At 31.8% G+C, this 16903-nt stretch overlaps 3 protein-coding genes across 3 annotated transcripts in view; 2 read left to right on the plus strand and 1 right to left on the minus strand.

Annotated features, from left to right (window-relative positions):
• LOC125844570 (extensin-like) overlaps positions 1 to 318 on the plus strand; it is a 2204-nt gene extending 1886 nt beyond the window's left edge. The window contains exon 2 of the mRNA XM_049523878.1: positions 77 to 318. Within this exon, the coding sequence (XP_049379835.1) occupies positions 77 to 318 (242 nt within the window). The remainder of the gene's footprint in view (positions 1 to 76) is intronic.
• Positions 319 to 3104: 2786 nt separating this feature from the next.
• On the plus strand, positions 3105 to 5722 carry LOC125844116 (NAC domain-containing protein 90). Its single transcript, XM_049523369.1, has 3 exons — positions 3105 to 3279; positions 4097 to 4386; positions 5076 to 5722. Exons 1-3 carry the CDS (start codon positions 3123 to 3125, stop codon positions 5415 to 5417), a joined length of 789 nt encoding a protein of 262 aa, XP_049379326.1. The 5' UTR covers positions 3105 to 3122; the 3' UTR covers positions 5418 to 5722.
• Positions 5723 to 8929: 3207 nt separating this feature from the next.
• Positions 8930 to 16878, minus strand: LOC125844112 (actin-related protein 2/3 complex subunit 2A). Its single transcript, XM_049523363.1, has 10 exons — positions 16682 to 16878; positions 14971 to 15037; positions 14585 to 14792; positions 12796 to 12965; positions 12211 to 12288; positions 11151 to 11283; positions 10981 to 11072; positions 10197 to 10253; positions 9342 to 9413; positions 8930 to 9260 (listed from the first exon to the last, which is right to left on the minus strand). The coding sequence occupies exons 1-10, from the start codon at positions 16741 to 16743 to the stop codon at positions 9213 to 9215; spliced, it is 987 nt and encodes a 328-aa protein (XP_049379320.1). The 5' UTR covers positions 16744 to 16878; the 3' UTR covers positions 8930 to 9212.
• Positions 16879 to 16903: the final 25 nt, after the last annotated feature.

Consider the following 16903-nt stretch of genomic DNA (forward strand, 5'->3'; position numbering starts at 1 on the left):
CCACCCTACAAACCTCCACCAAGTCCACCGCCTCCTCCACCACCCCCTCCTGTCTACAAACCTCCATCAAGTCCAGTGCCTCCTCCACCAAGCCCACCGCCCGCTCCAGCCTACAAACCTCCATCAAGCCCACCGCCTCCTCCACCAAGCCCACCGCCATCTCCACCAAGTCCACCACCTACTCCCGTCTATAAACCTCCATCAATCCCACCACCTCCTCCACCAAGCCCACCACCTACTCCCATCTACAAACCTCCACCAAGTCCACCCCAAAGCTCACCAGGGTATGGAAATCCTCCACCTTCTGGTTACTATTAAATGAATAATAAAACTACTTGTAACAGCTGGAGTTGTATCAATTGTATTACGTACGTTTCTAAAAGAAACATGTGATACAAAGTGGAATAATCCAGCACTATTTGGTTTTATGCGTTTGTTCCTCCTATTAACTTGTTCCTAGTTTGTTTAATGAAATTTCATATAGCCTTTGAGTTATGTTATTTCATAGTTGGAAGTGGTTGATATGTTCATTAATAAAAGGAGCAACAAAAACGATTTGTGACCATTTCGTCTGTCATTTGCACTGTTTTCTCTTTTTGGTGTTTATGCCTCTTACTATAAATAACTTACTTACGCCATGAAAGTTTATATTTTTATATTTCACAAGTTAAGTTCGAATATGATTTTAGTTTCTAAAGAATTTATGGCTCACTAGACATAAGTTCTATTGTAATAATACTTTTATCAGAACTTTAAAATATATATCAAATGTAGAAAAAGTAAAAATAAATAAATTAAAATTGAGAAAATACTGAAGTGGAACCCATATACATTACCAATTCATGTCCAGCAAATTACTCCAATAAAATACTGTACAATGATGATGATGTGGGCCCTTATTAAGAAAACGTGTAACTTTAACCTCTTTATTTTTTAAACCAAACATTAAGTATTATATTTTATTATTTTTACATGTCTATAAATATAAAAATAAAGTACAATTTTTGGTGAAGAGATACCTTCTTTGTCATAATACTATTATTCTCTCCGTATATCTTTTCTTGTCCATTATATTAAAAGTAATTGTCCAACAATACTTGTTTAGTTTGAAAAATCAAAAGATAATTTATCCTTTTATGTCTATTTTACCATTGATATTAAATACTAGTATTCAATATATTTTCCAAGGCATTAAAATTAATATATTCAAAGAATAATATAGTAATATTATCTCTATTATTTATTATTTCTTAAAATGTGTGTTAAGCTAATAAGGGACAAATGTAAATATTTAACACTATCAATTCACTTAAAAATAATTGTAGGTTACGTATAATAACAAATAGAATTAGTATAGGAAATAATAAAAGATTCCAAGTGAAGCTCTATTTTTATTTTAAAGCATGATTTATATGATTTGTACATCGAGCTGTTCTTACTTTGTGCATCGATTTTGTGACGTGTGTGCACAGCAAAGACAAGTAAACACCCTTAAATGAGCTGTCCTAATATAGTGTTTTTTCCACCATTGATATTTGTCTGTGTCATAATTAATAAGGTATAAGTATTAAAAACAATAACAATAATAATAACATATTTCGTATAGTTTTATAAGTAAAATCGAAATAAAATATACGTAGAATTTATGCATTATCACCCCCCATTTTTCTTGTCACCGGTCTAATTAAATTCTGCCAGAACCGTTGAAAATCGCTTAATAAAATTCGAACGATCGGCCTGCTAAATTTTTTATCTACATTTTACACCCTTATAGTTTGTAGTTGTCATTTGTGACCCGTAAACTCTTTTAATTTACGCATATATGATATAAATTTGACGAATTTAGATTATAAACCATAATTAAAACATTGAAAATCGAAAATCGAAAATCGAAAATCGAAAATCTCTCTGTTTCACTTTGGTGCGTTTATATAGATTAGTTGGAACTTAGTGCATCGAACCGTCTCTGGATCATATATTGCATGGCCTATTTGAGGGTGACACTCTCAACAAAAAAAAATTTCATATCCAAAGTTCTAACACGACAACGTGAGACCTCGAATAAGAGTGAAGTAGTCTCACTACTGGAGCACAATCCATGTTGATATAAGTATATGTGATGAAGTAAATTTGTAGCAACTTGCTTCTTCTCTCGTTATTTTAAATCAATTTTGTTTCCACTTTAGCTTTCTATAATATTTTTTTATCCTCTCAAAGTTTCTATAGACACACTTAAAACATAAAATGTTCTTTATTGGAATTATAGATTGGTTTGGTTAAATGAATTAGTTACATTACCAAATGGAAAAAAATATTTCATAAGATAACTCTCAAGTCGATCACATAATTTCGAATTTCTAAAAAGAGTAGAATAAGAGAGTATTTGAATTGGCTTAAAAGTTGGTCAAACCTACTTTTAGGTCAGTTTTTGACTTCTGCAGTGTTTGGCAATATAAAAAATAACTTAGAAAAGATCAAAAATGACTTAAAATAAGTCAGAGACCAAAAGTAGGTCTCCCCCTACTTTTTATTTTTTGACTTAAAACTCGTTTCAGTTTGACTTTTTATTTTTGACTTAAAAGCACTTTTAAGTCAATCCAAACGGGCTCTAAAAGAGTCCATCGACTCTTTTTGAGTTTAAAAAATTTAAATAAGTGTTTATACACACAAAATAATATATTTTAAGCAAATTTGATATGAAGGGAAATATTTCGTAGAATTAAAAATTAATTAACTTTATGAACAAATAAAATTAGTACTTTATGAACCATACATCTTTATATTAGATTAAAATTTAGAAAAAAATTTACTTGCAAGTACAAAAAAAGAAAAGGCTTGATTGAGACATCACTTGAAAAAAACAGAAAAAATAATTTAAAAAAAGTTTGACTTGTTCAAAATAAGAAGTGATTATTAATGAGATAAAAAAATGGTACAAATAAACCTAAATATTATTATTGGGACAACTAATTAAAACCGTGTGGAAACTTTTCAATCAAATAAAAATAAAATTCTCAATTCACACGTTAACTCTATTGTCCCATTTTGTGGAACAATTACTATAAATATATAGCAAATACAAAACCAAAACCAAAAACAAAACAAGAAAAAAAAGGATAAAAATGGTGGAAATTATTTCACCAGGATTTAGATTTTATCCAACAGAAGAAGAATTAATATCTTTTTATTTACATAAAAAGCTTGAAGGAAAAAGGCCAGAGCTTGATAGAGTAATTCCAGTTGTTACTATTTATGATTTTGATCCATGGCATCTTCCAAGTACGTACAACTTCGATAGTATCAGTATAGTTTAACATGTTATATCGATTTAATTATCATTTTTATCAAAATTGTTTATTAGTGTTCTATCTGTTCCAGCTTATGTGATATCTTTCGAGTATACACAATACTTTTCTTCTAGTTCTTGTTCATTTCTTCACCTTCACAATTTTCATGATTATAATTCTAAAGTTTAAGTTATATGCATCGATCGATAGTATTAGTGTCGTTTTATATCAAGTTAGTACTTATTGTAGAAAATATTTACTTGGGATTAGTGCTTCATCTGTTTCAGTTTATGTGGCATTTTCGACCAAGTATGCACAAACCATCTTCTTCTACTTCTTTCTTTATCTTCATTCTTGATCACCATTTTAATAAACCAATTTTCATGGTTACAATATTTGAATTTAAGTTATATACGTTGATGATATTATTAGTGTAATTTAATACGTTACATAAAGTTATTATTTAATGCATATTATAGAGATTTATACTCCTCCTATTATAACTTATATGACAGTACTTGACTAAGCACAAAGTTTGAGAAAATAAAAAGTTATTACAAACTGGTAGTTTAAAACCAGACACAAAATTGTTCATGTTCTCTTTGAAACTGGTTACAATAACAACATTTCTCTATAACACTATATTTGAACAAACGACGTTGTTGTATAAACATGTTCGACTGTATCACATAAATTAGGACATATAGAAAATATACCTTATTATAAATGCCTTGATTATGCTATTGACTTTTATTTTTCTATATTATCAGTACATAGAACTTAAACTACGTGTAATATTTTTTATGTAGAATTTCATGGGGAATTGTGCATGGGAGATACAGAACAATGGTTTTTCTTTGTGCCAAGACAAGAAAGAGAAGCTAGAGGAGGAAGACCATGTAGAACAACAAATTGTGGTTATTGGAAAGCAACTGGTTCACCAAGTTATGTTTATTCATCAAATAGCAAAGTTATTGGAGTTAAAAAAAGTATGGTATTTTATAAAGGAAAAGCACCTACTGGTAAAAAAACTAAGTGGAAAATGAATGAATATAGAGCTATTGAAGAAGAAGTTAATTCAACTATTTCTATTCCTAAGGTAATATTATTTTTTACTGTCGGTACTTTTCTTTCTACGATATTTCTTGCATTTCCTTTAAACTTGTTTGGTAAAGAAAATGATTTTCTTAAGTCAAAGGTCTATAGAATTTAACATTTCCACTCCATAGGAATAAGGATAAAATCTGTGTTACTCCAGACCTTACTTTTAAATAATTATATTGAATTATTATTGTTGTGCTATAATATTTGAAAAGGAAACTAATTATGTTCTATATCTTCAATAAAGATACTTGTAATCTTCATCATGGATATATATTGCATACTAATCTTTATAACAAAAATAATAATTCCAACCTCAAACAAATTAAGATTGACTATATGAATTATATACATTACATGAAATTTTAATTTATCCTTTTTTTTCTTATGATATATTTAACAAAATTAAGTTTTAAAAAAATCTTATTTATTACATATATAATAATAATAATAATAATAATAATAATAATAATAATAATAATAATAATAATGTTTCAACAATATTGTTTTTTCATATGTCAATTTAGGCCAGGTACTTTATTTAAATAAGCTCAATTTTCAGAAGAGATAAATTTGAATAGGTCAAAGTTAAGTTAATAAATCAATAGGTCGTTATTTTACTCAAACTTACATGAGTTAGACATGTTTGTAATTTAATGAGCTAATTTTATCACTCGTTTATTGCAGTTAAGGCACGAAATGAGTTTATGTCGAATTTACGTCATATCGGGAAGTTTTCGAGCGTTCGATCGGAGACCAATTGCACCAACAATAACAAGGGAACCATCAAAATCAACTATAAATCAAGGTGGAATTTCTATGGAAAATGTCACTAAAATGGAGGCAATAAGTTCCCCTGATGAAAGCTTAGCTATGGAAGAACAAGATTATGTTAATCTTCATCATAATGATCAAATCCCTATTATTAATCAAGAAATTAACATCAACTCACACAACAACAAGAGGGTTAAAAGTAATCTTCATGATGAGACTCTAATTAGTGGTTGGGAACCATTTAACTGGATGTAAACTCGATATCTGCTCTGGGACCTGACTAAGTTGATTTATGTTCGTATAAAGTTCATTATAAAAAGAATCACTCAATACTAGGATTTTTTCAGAAATTAAACCCGAAACAACAGAGTAGAGAAATTTTATCTGTCCGCTATAACTATTGATAGTAAAATTAGTTTGTATTTCATCTTAGAAGGGTTAAGATAGGAAAAAAGAGAGGAAATATTAGGATGATTTCATTGTGAAATCAAACATGTGATTGTACTAAATATTTTGATAATAATATTTTATTATAATATTTATATCTTCTATAGAACTAATATTTCGTGTTATGTTATATTATGTTATATATTTTTTATAATAATATTTATTGTTATAGCTAAAAAAAAATATCGAAACAAACAATATCCTTATAGAGAAATTTGCCTCTATATGTTTTTTTTCCTTCAACAGCACTCATTAAATTATTATTCCATCTAATTGCAACTCGTGGAAAGTGTCTACCCAAAAAAAATAAAAAATTACCATGAGCTAATTATTTCGTTTTTATTTGTTCATTAGTTTTTACTTGTCATTTTTTATTCTATCTAATATATTTTTATTTAAAAATAAATCACTTTTACTTGTTCACTTTTAAAGACATAATTTTCAATTATCATCTTACTCTTCCGATCTTATCCATCGTGATTTCTAAAAATAGTTATATTACGTTACTCTTTTTCTTTATTTCTATTTGTAATTATATTAAAAATAGATGTCCGTCTTTACTATATCACTTTGGCATATCAATAAAAAAAACATACATAGGAGTATTAGTATTTTTAGATCATTAATTATTTATTTTAAAATCATTTTTCAAAACTAAATATCAATTAATATAAGTATGTATTGTGGTAAAACAGTAAAAGCACTCATATTAATTATTATTTCTTAAAAAATATGTTAAGTTTAAATTGGACGATTAAAAATAAAGAGAAGAAATATTCATTTTAAGAGTTTGAGATAAAATTAATTATGTTTCTTTCATCTCTCTTTAGTATCAATTATTATTGAAGACTACTTGAAATACCTCAAGTAAATATTCAATGAATACAAATGATACCTTAAGTCATAATGACAATAAAATAATAAAAACCCTCTTAATTAACATTTTTTCAAAAAATGTGTGAAAGAGAAACACGATAGACATAATGTCATATTATTCTTTGAAAATGGAGAAAATGTTGTCGGAAAATTTCCATCATCTTAACATGTTAAAGGGAGGAAATTTCCATTTATCGTAGTGAATGTGAGATTTACCAAACACCAGATGAATTAAAAAAGATTATTTACAATAATATATTTTTTAATACTATGATGAGAATATTTTCCACATAGAATTTGGAAGATTTTGGTATCCACATGAATGCATGTCCACTTAAAATATTTAGTCTTTTTTCAAGTCAATTTCAAAGACTTGGTCATTCTTCCAACTTGCTATCACTTTTTTTTTATTTACATAAAATTAAAATAAAATAAAATATGGTGATTATACCAAGTCTATAATAGTTAAGTCACTATCAATGACAATGCTTTTTTCTATCAAATTTAGTGACGAAAATGAAAGCCAATCCTAAATAGGGCTAGTAATGTGATTGAGTGACAGATTGATAGCGTAATAACTCTCCAGACAACAAATTTATGAGAACTTAGTAACTTTTATTTAAATTTTAATTACGCGAGCATAATAAAAAATTTACTAAATAATTGTAAATATATATGTACCATTGTTATAAACTTTGAATTTGGAATCTATCTCCAATCAAATCATCTTATTTTTATAAGTTATCATATTAGATAGATGAAATATATAAAGACAGTTCGGTTCTCATTTTTACTTTTTATTCTGTAGATTTTATTTAAATTGATTGATTCATCAGATGATCATTTAACTAATTATTATCTTATATATTCACTTTCTTAGGTAAGAAAAATTGAAATCAAGAAAAAAATAACTTTATGATTAATTTGAGGTCGATGTAGACTTATGAACATAGAAAAGTTAGCCATGAAGGTAAGAATAATGATTAAACAAAAGCTATTGAGTTCTCGTAAACTTATAGATAGAGCTCTGAAGACACTAATAAAACATTGTGTGTATGTGTGTGTTTGTGTTTTGTCTATTAGATTATTTTCCACAAACTTATTGGAAGTTTTTGGGCATTGTGTGGTCTGCTTAATTATTTGATAATTTACATGAAAGAATTAGTCAATATTGCCAAGATTAGTTAATTAATTAGGTGCAACATTAAATTATGAAAACAACACTTCCTTATTGATATGACAATTAAGTTTGGAAAATTTTGGTTGTTTTCTTTAGTCTTTTTGTCTTAGAATTTAAAGTCTTCTTCAAGTCTTATTTCTTTAGCATTTTGGTTAATATAAATGGATTATCTCTAATTGACAGATCTAGAGTTTTAAATTTTATGAATGTCAAAGACATCTTTAATCTGACAAAGAAAGTTTCGTCATTTGGTTCCTTATAAATGATGTTAGGATTGACCTGTTCATCCTTAGAATTCGAAAAGAAAATAGAGACTTTAGTTGAATATTGATCCATAGTTAGAAGATTTATAAAGGAAATTAAAAAAAATATATGAAGAATGAGCGCCCGAGAAATCAAGAATACAAATAATAGATGGTTGTTCTTCATTGTTTCATAATGTATCGTTTTATTTTGTCTTATTGTATTGTGTTGTATTATTTTATGAATGTATAACATTTACAAAATAAAATTATTAAACGACAAGTAATTGCATCATGAAATAGATAATAAGGTAACCATGCGATCACACTAAATTGTTTGTTATATAAAGTGAGTCTTTCATCATTAAAATAGGTAGTTACCACTGATATGTGTTACTATTTTTATACATAGAAAATATTAACTTTATATACAAAATATAATTTTTCGATGAACTCCTTGCGTCCCTAACTCCGTCCGTACGAAGCAGCACCGTCTGTTAGAGGGTTTCAGGTACAGTGACCAGAGAGTCACGGAAGATGAGAATAGAGGGAAGGGAACCTTGATTAATTGTGGGTCCCACAGTTTCCTTTGTCGGAAAAAAAAATAATCGCACCTGATATTTACATCAAATTAATTAATGCATAACATGTGAACTTAGTCTCTTCGTAAATATTGATTCAGTAAAGTATTGATGTTGCTATTTCATTGTTATTGCACATTTTGATCAATTATTTGATACTTATTGTCGACTTGCATGTATCTCAATTATTTCATAATTGTTGTCCACTAATAAAAATATCAGTTAACTCCAAAAATCAAGCCAAATTTCATAGTTGAGATGCTTGATAACATGGTCCAATTTCTCAATGGTCTAAAAAGGGCAGTTTGATGCACAAAACATCCTGCATTCACGTAGAGTCCAGGGAAGGACCGCACCCCAAGAAATGCGATGAAGACAGTCTACCCTAATGCAAGCATTAGTGGCTACTTCCACAGCTTGAACCGGTCACACGGAGACAAATTTTAGAGCATAAGCAAAAATGCAACTTTATAAAATGGGAATATTGCAAGTTGTTACAAAGCAAATCTTACACTAATTTGCATGAACCTAAACAAATGCAATCTGCTAACCAAAACTTGAAGCTTCAGCAAGATGGCTAAGTTTAAATCTAACGCCGAAGACAATTCAATAAGATTTACACGACAACTATAAACATGAACACGATAAGTAAAATGGAGTTTATTAGAGAAGAGGCGGTGTTTACTATAATTTCAGGCCAAGTAACCTTCAATTCTCCAATTTTCTACTTCCAACTTCGCGAACCCAAACTGTTATTGCCATCCTGGAGGCTCTATAAAAATGTCAAGAAAGAAAACAGATTAGATGGTAAGAAACGATTTGGTGTAGAGATCAAGCAAATCAAATGACTTACCATTCGTTTAAATGATCGGTTAGGTGAATTTTTCTTGGCCTTCTCGGGATCTGGTTTGGCACGGTCAAGTGCCTGCAGAAGAGTTATAAATGTGTGAACCCACAAACTTACAAGTTCTAGGATCAGCAAGTAAACAAGAAAAATAATTCAAGAAATGAGTCTCGAGGCATTTTAGTTACAAGGAACTGCAGTAAGACGAAACAATGCAGTTGAGTAGGCAGAATGTGATATCAAAACAGAAAATTGAATTAAAGCTGAGATACATGTGGGACTTCAGTCCTTAAAAGGCACTAGGGTCATCAAGCATCGTGTTTCGGAAGGTCACATAGACGCCATTTAAGCAACATGTATTATATAATATATAACCAGTAATGTTAAATGAGAGTGAATGTGGGCTGCTAGAGTCCACCGTATCTACAAGATGAGTGTTGCAGAGATGTGGATACTAAGATGAATGTGCCAGTCATACAAGAACAAGATTGGACCTTAACCATTTAGCTTTTTCGTAGAATGACTTTGATGAACATGTTTCATGGAAAAACACAAAATGGAAATCACCTAATTCCCCAAGAGAAACAAACTCAGACATTTTGATAGGATTGCACGAAAAACCATTAGGAAACCTCTACATTCAGCCTCATCGGAACAAGCGGGAACTTATTGCTAAAGGTAAACAGTTGCCATGATTCTTTCAGCAAAAAGTAAAAAAAACGCAACCACGGATATAAAATTTAGCAAACTTGCCAATTAGCATTCTTTGTAGGTGGTCATTGCCAAGTACGCATTTGTATTACAGAATGGCATAAACAAGCTATTCTATTGTTCCTATATTTATCATGTAAGATTGATGATTACCTGTATCAATGACTCCACCTGACGCCTCATTCGAGTATGCATGAAACATTCAGAACACTGTTTACAGAAAAAACATCGGAGTGATTAAATTTCGGATATAAAGTTTGACAGAAATAATATTATCATATTAAAAACTTTTGAGGCATGCCGCAATGGTTATAAACATGCTATAAATTGATCACTTCACTTGAGAAAGATCGTTTCTTTGAAATAATCCAAGTTAGTGAATACACAAGGAACCCTGCAGTTGCAAGACTTTAACAGGCTCAAGGTCTCCATAGATAAACTGCTTCAAGGATCTACAGATTCCAGTACTAAATATCCAGGAACACTATACAGGTTAGGTTACAAAGGCCTGAATTAGAAATCATTACAAACAGCTTTAGCTATTGGGATATATATGTGTGGCATTTAGTCTTCATATTCTCCTAAAATGTATAAAAGGTAACATTTTAATTTCGTGGATTCAAAGAATGAAGAGCTTTAAAAAATTCTAATAGAATGAAGAATCCTTGTCTAAAATTTTATAGTCACAGAAATATAGAAGAAAGTAGTTAGTAAAATACAGGAACATAAATGAAGCTTTCTATATTTAGTCAGCAAGATCTTCTATAAGGTTGAAGGTCATCACCATTTACGGAAATCTTTCAAAGCATATATTCAAGATTCACTAGAGACCTTCTGAACATAAGACGTTGTGAATTGTGTTGCATCAAGTATGGAAGTACATTAATGTGACATAATTAAGTCAATAGACAAGAAACTTTTGGTCTAGAATTCTCACCTTAACATGATAATTTACATAAGCATGAAAGGTTGATAGGTTCCAGACAGTTCTGTCCAGCTTTCTGCCTTCCACGTGGCGAGAAAAAATTACTGTGTTTGTCAGAAAATAAGTTGGTCATGGGAATCACAAAATAGCAATGGAATAACAAGTTAAAATATCTGTTATACCAAAACTAACAAATCCGGCATTAGCAGATAATGCTTCTGTAAAAGCTTCTGTTAGTTCTTGAGGAGGAGATGGAGACCATAAACAAGGAGGGGCATTGTTAAGTCCAGCAGTTCGCCTTGCCTCAACAAATTCCTGACAAAAATCAAATTTCAAAGAGTGAACCACCCTACTCATTCAGGCACATGTAGAGTAATATCCTAATGGAAAAGAGAAGCACCAAAAATCTTGCAAGAAAATTGAATGAAAGAGCTGGATTTTTTTCTCAAAGACAATGGCCTATATACAACTCATTGCACCTTCAAGTCTTCCCGGAAGACATACGGTTTCTTTGGTATCACAAATGGCATAAATACCTCATTCTTACTTGAAGATGATAAGAAAGTGACAAGCAAATTGATTACAAAGAAACGAATCATATTGTATCCAATTTCAAAACAATCTTCAAACTAATAGGATGTGTTTTTTTTTTTTTTTTTTTTTTTTTTTGATTTGCACCGGGTGTCCGAGTCTCTTTGAGTCTCTTTAAGTCCCACACTAGTCAAGGAAATTGGTTGTAGTCTTCTGATGAGATCTTGGGCAATCCTCCCCATGAGCAACATTTTTTAGGGTTTAGTTAGGTCCAAGTTCCATCTCTTAACATGGTATCAGAGTCAAACTCATCAATCCATGTTCTTATGTTTCTCAATGTTGGACCCCGTGTTATGTTATCCACGCTTCAGTTGTCCAGCTTTCGGCATGTCGGGGAGTGTTAAGTGTCGCATTGGTTGAGGAAATGATTGTCGTCTCTTTATATGGTCTTAGGCAATCCTCTCCTCAAGAGTTACTTTTGGAATTGAATTAGGCCCAAGTTCTATGTCTTAACATGATGAAGGCTTAATTTGGATGTTCAAATATCAGAATGTTTACCACAGTAATCCGTTAGCATAAAACAAAATGAAAAGAAATTTTCTAATAATACTACTTTTATTGGAAGCTATTAGTTCTCACACCTTTTCATTTCTTGGATTGGGATGATATAAAGATAAGGACAAGAACACATTAAAACGTGTATAAGTTTACCTGTAAGAAAGATGTTGCTAGAACAGTATCTATGGAATCATTAAATCTCATAGGAAATATGACGTTCACCTTGTCTGCCTGCAAAAAGCCAGTACATTGCATCATTTAATCTGAATACTTTATAGGCTCCTCACAGATAGATACTAAAATAACTACAATGTGCATCATTTATGCATTCCAAAAGAAAATTCATGCCTATTAAGAAACAAATTTGGGGGGGGGGGGGCGAGGATGTTGGAACTAAATACAGATACAAGTTTAAAAAACACTTAACAAATGAGGAGACAAGTACTAGCAGAACTTGGATATGGCAGGATTACTCTGGAGTCAATGAGGCAAAGTAGGCTGAAAGATATCCACATGGGGTTATTGTCAAAAGAATTGGTTGATTTAGCTATGGTACCCAAGCTCAACAAGGTAAAAGAAAGTTTTCACTGCAGAATTTGGAAATGGATTCATAGTGAAAAACTGACTTTTCACCACAGCATTTTGAAATGGATTCATGTTTATTGAACTTAAGCCTATAGAGGTAAGCTATAATTTTCACCACTGTGTGCATGTTATAAAGTAGATAAAATTACTCACCTGAGGTACAAGGAAAAAAGACTCGTTAGGACGATGAACCAGGGCAACGGGCTTGCCTAGATCGGAAGGAACTGTCCTTGTAACAAGTTGTTTCAAAACTGCCCTCAGTGGGGCTCCCATTACTACCTCCCTCACCGATGCAATCTTTGTCAGGAGTGCATGTTTTTGCTCTACAATCAGAAGGAAATATCATAAGCAATGTATATTCCAGGATTGTAACTGAAACTTTCAGCAAAAATAGACAATCACCCAGGTTCAGAAGTACCAAAGATTTTCTGAAAATTAGTACTCTACATAGAACTGTTCACAAATTTAAAGAGAACTGAAATAATAAGTATACCAACTCATAAAAAAAAGTGTAATGCTACATATTGACTTGTACTACCATCCCAAGTTTGCAATTTGGAGCTCGAATCCGACCAGGTAAAAGATCAACAGCGAAAGCTGAAATTACATTGGATTGTGAGGAGGGGTGTGCTGAAAGTAGAAATATGGTTTTTTATTTTACGCACCAGCAACATCCAGGAGGATATTTTCCTCCTGGATTTGGTGGATACCTCATAATACCACTGGCAGTACAGCTATGGTTATTCTTAGGTAATTTTAAATACTTTATAAGAATAAGAGTAGGTCCAATGAGACTGTGGTGCAATATTCAAAAAAATGTAAATAGTAAAGCTATATAATTCTCCATTACAGAAAATGGACACAATGGACTGAAAGGAAACACATGAAGGAAGTATATAACAAAGAGCTTTAACCTAAGTGCATCCAAAACATATAACACAGATCCAAGTGAACCATGGCACACAGAGTTAAATTTTGCAAGGGCTTTTTATTCTTTATTTCAAAGGGAGTTATTCCCCTGCTTGTATACTTTTTTTGAGTTTGTTGAGTACCTCTGATTGTTTTGTGCTTACATCTCTCCTTTGAGTACAAAATTTGTTTTTGGGGAACAAATGTTCTAAAGCCACCAATTGAAGATCAAGTTAAAAAAACTCTGGAGTACAAGACAACAAGACTGGGATTCGTAGGAAAATGGATAAGTTTGATTCACCATTGCTAGCCACAGTTGAACTTTCTTTCTCGATAATGAGAACCAATTGGCTCTTTAATTTAATCCATATACTCAACATTGAGATGACTTTGCTCTTTCCTTTTGGGCAACACATGGTTGCTAACTTTTACAGATGAATAGGTGACTTTTGTAGAGAAAAACTCTAGCTTGTTTAATTGTTTCCTGTACAGATCTTTCATTGGACTTGTATCCTTTTGTTTAGAGATTATTTACTGAACTATGATATTCAAGAACAGAAATTCAGAAGCTTGGAGGCCCAACTTCGAGCCGACAGTGAATGCTGCATACTAGTATAATATACAGTTATATCTTTTTTCTTTGAAATATTTTGCCACTACTCAGACAATAAATTGTACTTTCAATAGCTAGAAGACTGAGGGAAAATTTGTCAATTTCCCTTTTAGTTCTAGGAATAATGAAAACACGCACACAAGCCAAAAAAACTCCATGAGAAAGGAAACACTGGAATTTTCGACTGAAGAGAAACAGAGAAGAATGAAAACCCTTTTTTCATGTGTGTGTGCTGAATGTGTGCTTATCAATGAGTGTTCTCAACTTAGATTGAAAAGAATTTGGTAAAATAGACATGCAACATGAAGTGGACTCTTGATGAACCTTAGAAGATAAGAACCCCCCAAAATTTTCTAGAAGATACCATCCAGCACAATTATAGCAAGCTCATAATGACCTTAAAGAGGAAACTTGCAGAACCTTCATCTGGGGGAAGTTTTGACAAGTTTAGTTTAAGTGTGAGATTAAACCCATCCCTTGGAGGATCAAGAATTTGTGCAACTACACCATATGCTGCTTTTATGGCTTCTAGCGCTCCAAGTGGAAGTCCACCAAAGAGGACAGTTTCTGGAGGTGGTATGGGCAATGATACAGAAAGAAGCAGGACATTCGGATTTTTCACTGAACCCTGCAGAATATGTTACAGATTAGCCAGCCAGATGTATCATAGATGACAGCATGTCAAAATAAGATATGACCATCTCATTTAAAATAATGATGTGTTTAGTGGTTCTTCCATTTTTCTTTTGAAGGAAAAAAAAGAAAGAAAACTCATCAAAGTGGACTGTTGTATGATAATAACTCACCTGAATATGGTAACGGATATCATCAAATTCAACCCATTGGCAGTCCAGTTCAACTCCTTTCTCAAGACTGCAAAATAAGGATGTGCTGTCAGAATCTACTACAGATTATTCAAACAAATAACGGAATGGCATCGGTTCTATATGCAATACATGGCTGCCAATTTTTTTGGAAGATTCAAGGATCAGTAAACTAGGTACGTCATATTTTAAAACTTTTAGCATACACCAATTAGTGAAAGAATAAGCTCAGAGCAATTGGACGATTAAAGGAACCGGAAATTTATGCTATATTGTTAACAGGGAGGGATTCCCATGACAAATCACTAAACGGAAGTAAACAAATTAAAATGATCAATTTTAATATCACGGTAGCTAATGCTTGAACAATTAATCAAATTTTGAACATTTGTGACTTTGTTGGCAGCACTTTTGGATTGATTAGCTGATTCTACTTCGGTAACTGATAAGTGTAGCAGTTCATGTTCATCCTCTACTCCAGCTCCCTGGGATGCGAGGAAGGAAATGTAACTCTCCAAACTGTTATGCAAAAGGTAGAAAAAGTTGAAACACTTGTGCATTTTTTGGAAACGCACATTACAACATTATGGTTCTTTATTCACATAGTATTTCCATGCTTCACTGTATAGTGATCATCTAGAGCTTGCCAACTATTGGACATACTCATACTGAATTCACCCATATACCCATGTAACACGGGTGTTAATGACTGAAAGATTACATCTTTACGCGTAAATAAGAGCAACAACAAATGCTAATACCTAGCGACACATATAAGTGCTTCATCTTTGTACTCAAGCACAGAAATGAGTTAGAACTACACAGAAACATCAACAATACTAGCTGTAACTCAATCAACTAGAGTTTGCTAAATATCGGACATACTCATTCCAAACAGTTACTTGGGTCCTTATGAAATATTCACCCACATACAAAATCCATGTAATAGCACAAAGGGTGTGGCCTAGTGATCAATGAAGTGGGTTGAGAAAATTTCATGTTCAAATCCCAACAGAGACAAAAATACTTGGTGATTTCTTCTCATTTGTCCTAGCCTTTGTGGTCAAAGTTACCTATTAATTGTTGTTGGTAGGAAGTGGCGGATATCCCATGGAATTAGTCAAGGTGTGCAAGGGAGGTGGCACGTATCCCGTGGATTTAGTCAAGGTGCACGAAAGCTGGTCTGGACACCATGGTTATCGGGGAAAAAAAAAGATTGCAACTTTATGCTTAAGAAAATGCAACAACAAATGCTAATCCAGCAGATGCATATAAGTACTTTCATCTTCATAACCACACACAGTTATAAGCTAGAACTATGCAAACATCAATCATTCTAGCTGCAATTCAATCAGCTCCCATAAAAATAAAAATAAACAATAATGCAATCCACAGAGGTTTAATCTTCTGGCTACCAAAACTTTCACCAAGCTTTCGATTCCCCACTTTGTAATCCCTTCCCCCTTCTCCTACCCTAATTTTCTTTTAAAATACTAAAAGATTGCAACTTTATGCTTATGCTAATTCCAGCAGATAATCACACACAGAAATGAGCTAAAACTATGCAAACATCAATCAACTCCAAAAAAAAAACAGCAATAATACAAATCCAGACTACCCTAAACCACAAATTGACCGGAAAAAGTGTTAAAAAGAGGGAAAATTGAAAAAAGTGAAATGGATTGAAGCTTACTTCTGGACGCGATTGTACAAGATCTGAAGGAGATATCTAGAGGGAGATTGCAGTAATATCATCGATCTCTTTCACACAACAAATTCACAGTTTGGGTTCTTTGAAAACTCAGAGAAATTAGAAAGAAGACAGAAATCAAAGAATCTTGAATGGGCAATTTGATGAAGTTTTGTTATTAAAAGTTTGATTTCTCTTTTTGTCAATTTGTTCAAGTGGGAAAAG

Source organism: Solanum stenotomum, chromosome 11 (assembly GCF_019186545.1).
Source record: "Solanum stenotomum isolate F172 chromosome 11, ASM1918654v1, whole genome shotgun sequence".
NCBI lineage: Eukaryota > Viridiplantae > Streptophyta > Magnoliopsida > Solanales > Solanaceae > Solanum > Solanum stenotomum.

Bases quoted from the DNA above. Each gene is read 5' to 3' on its own strand.
- LOC125844116 (XM_049523369.1), top strand. From the start codon at position 3,123: ATGGTGGAAATTATTTCACCAGGATTTAGATTTTATCCAACAGAAGAA. The intron at 3,280-4,096 runs GTACGTACAACT...TTTTTTATGTAG, and splicing joins TGATCCATGGCATCTTCCAA to AATTTCATGGGGAATTGTGC. The intron at 4,387-5,075 runs GTAATATTATTT...CGTTTATTGCAG, and splicing joins CAACTATTTCTATTCCTAAG to TTAAGGCACGAAATGAGTTT.
- LOC125844112 (XM_049523363.1), bottom strand. From the start codon at position 16,743: ATGATATTACTGCAATCTCCCTCTAGATATCTCCTTCAGATCTTGTAC. The intron at 12,966-14,584 runs GTTCTGCAAGTT...TTCTGATTGTAG, and splicing joins AAAACTTCCCCCAGATGAAG to AGCAAAAACATGCACTCCTG. The intron at 9,261-9,341 runs GTAAGTCATTTG...ACATTTTTATAG, and splicing joins ACCGATCATTTAAACGAATG to AGCCTCCAGGATGGCAATAA.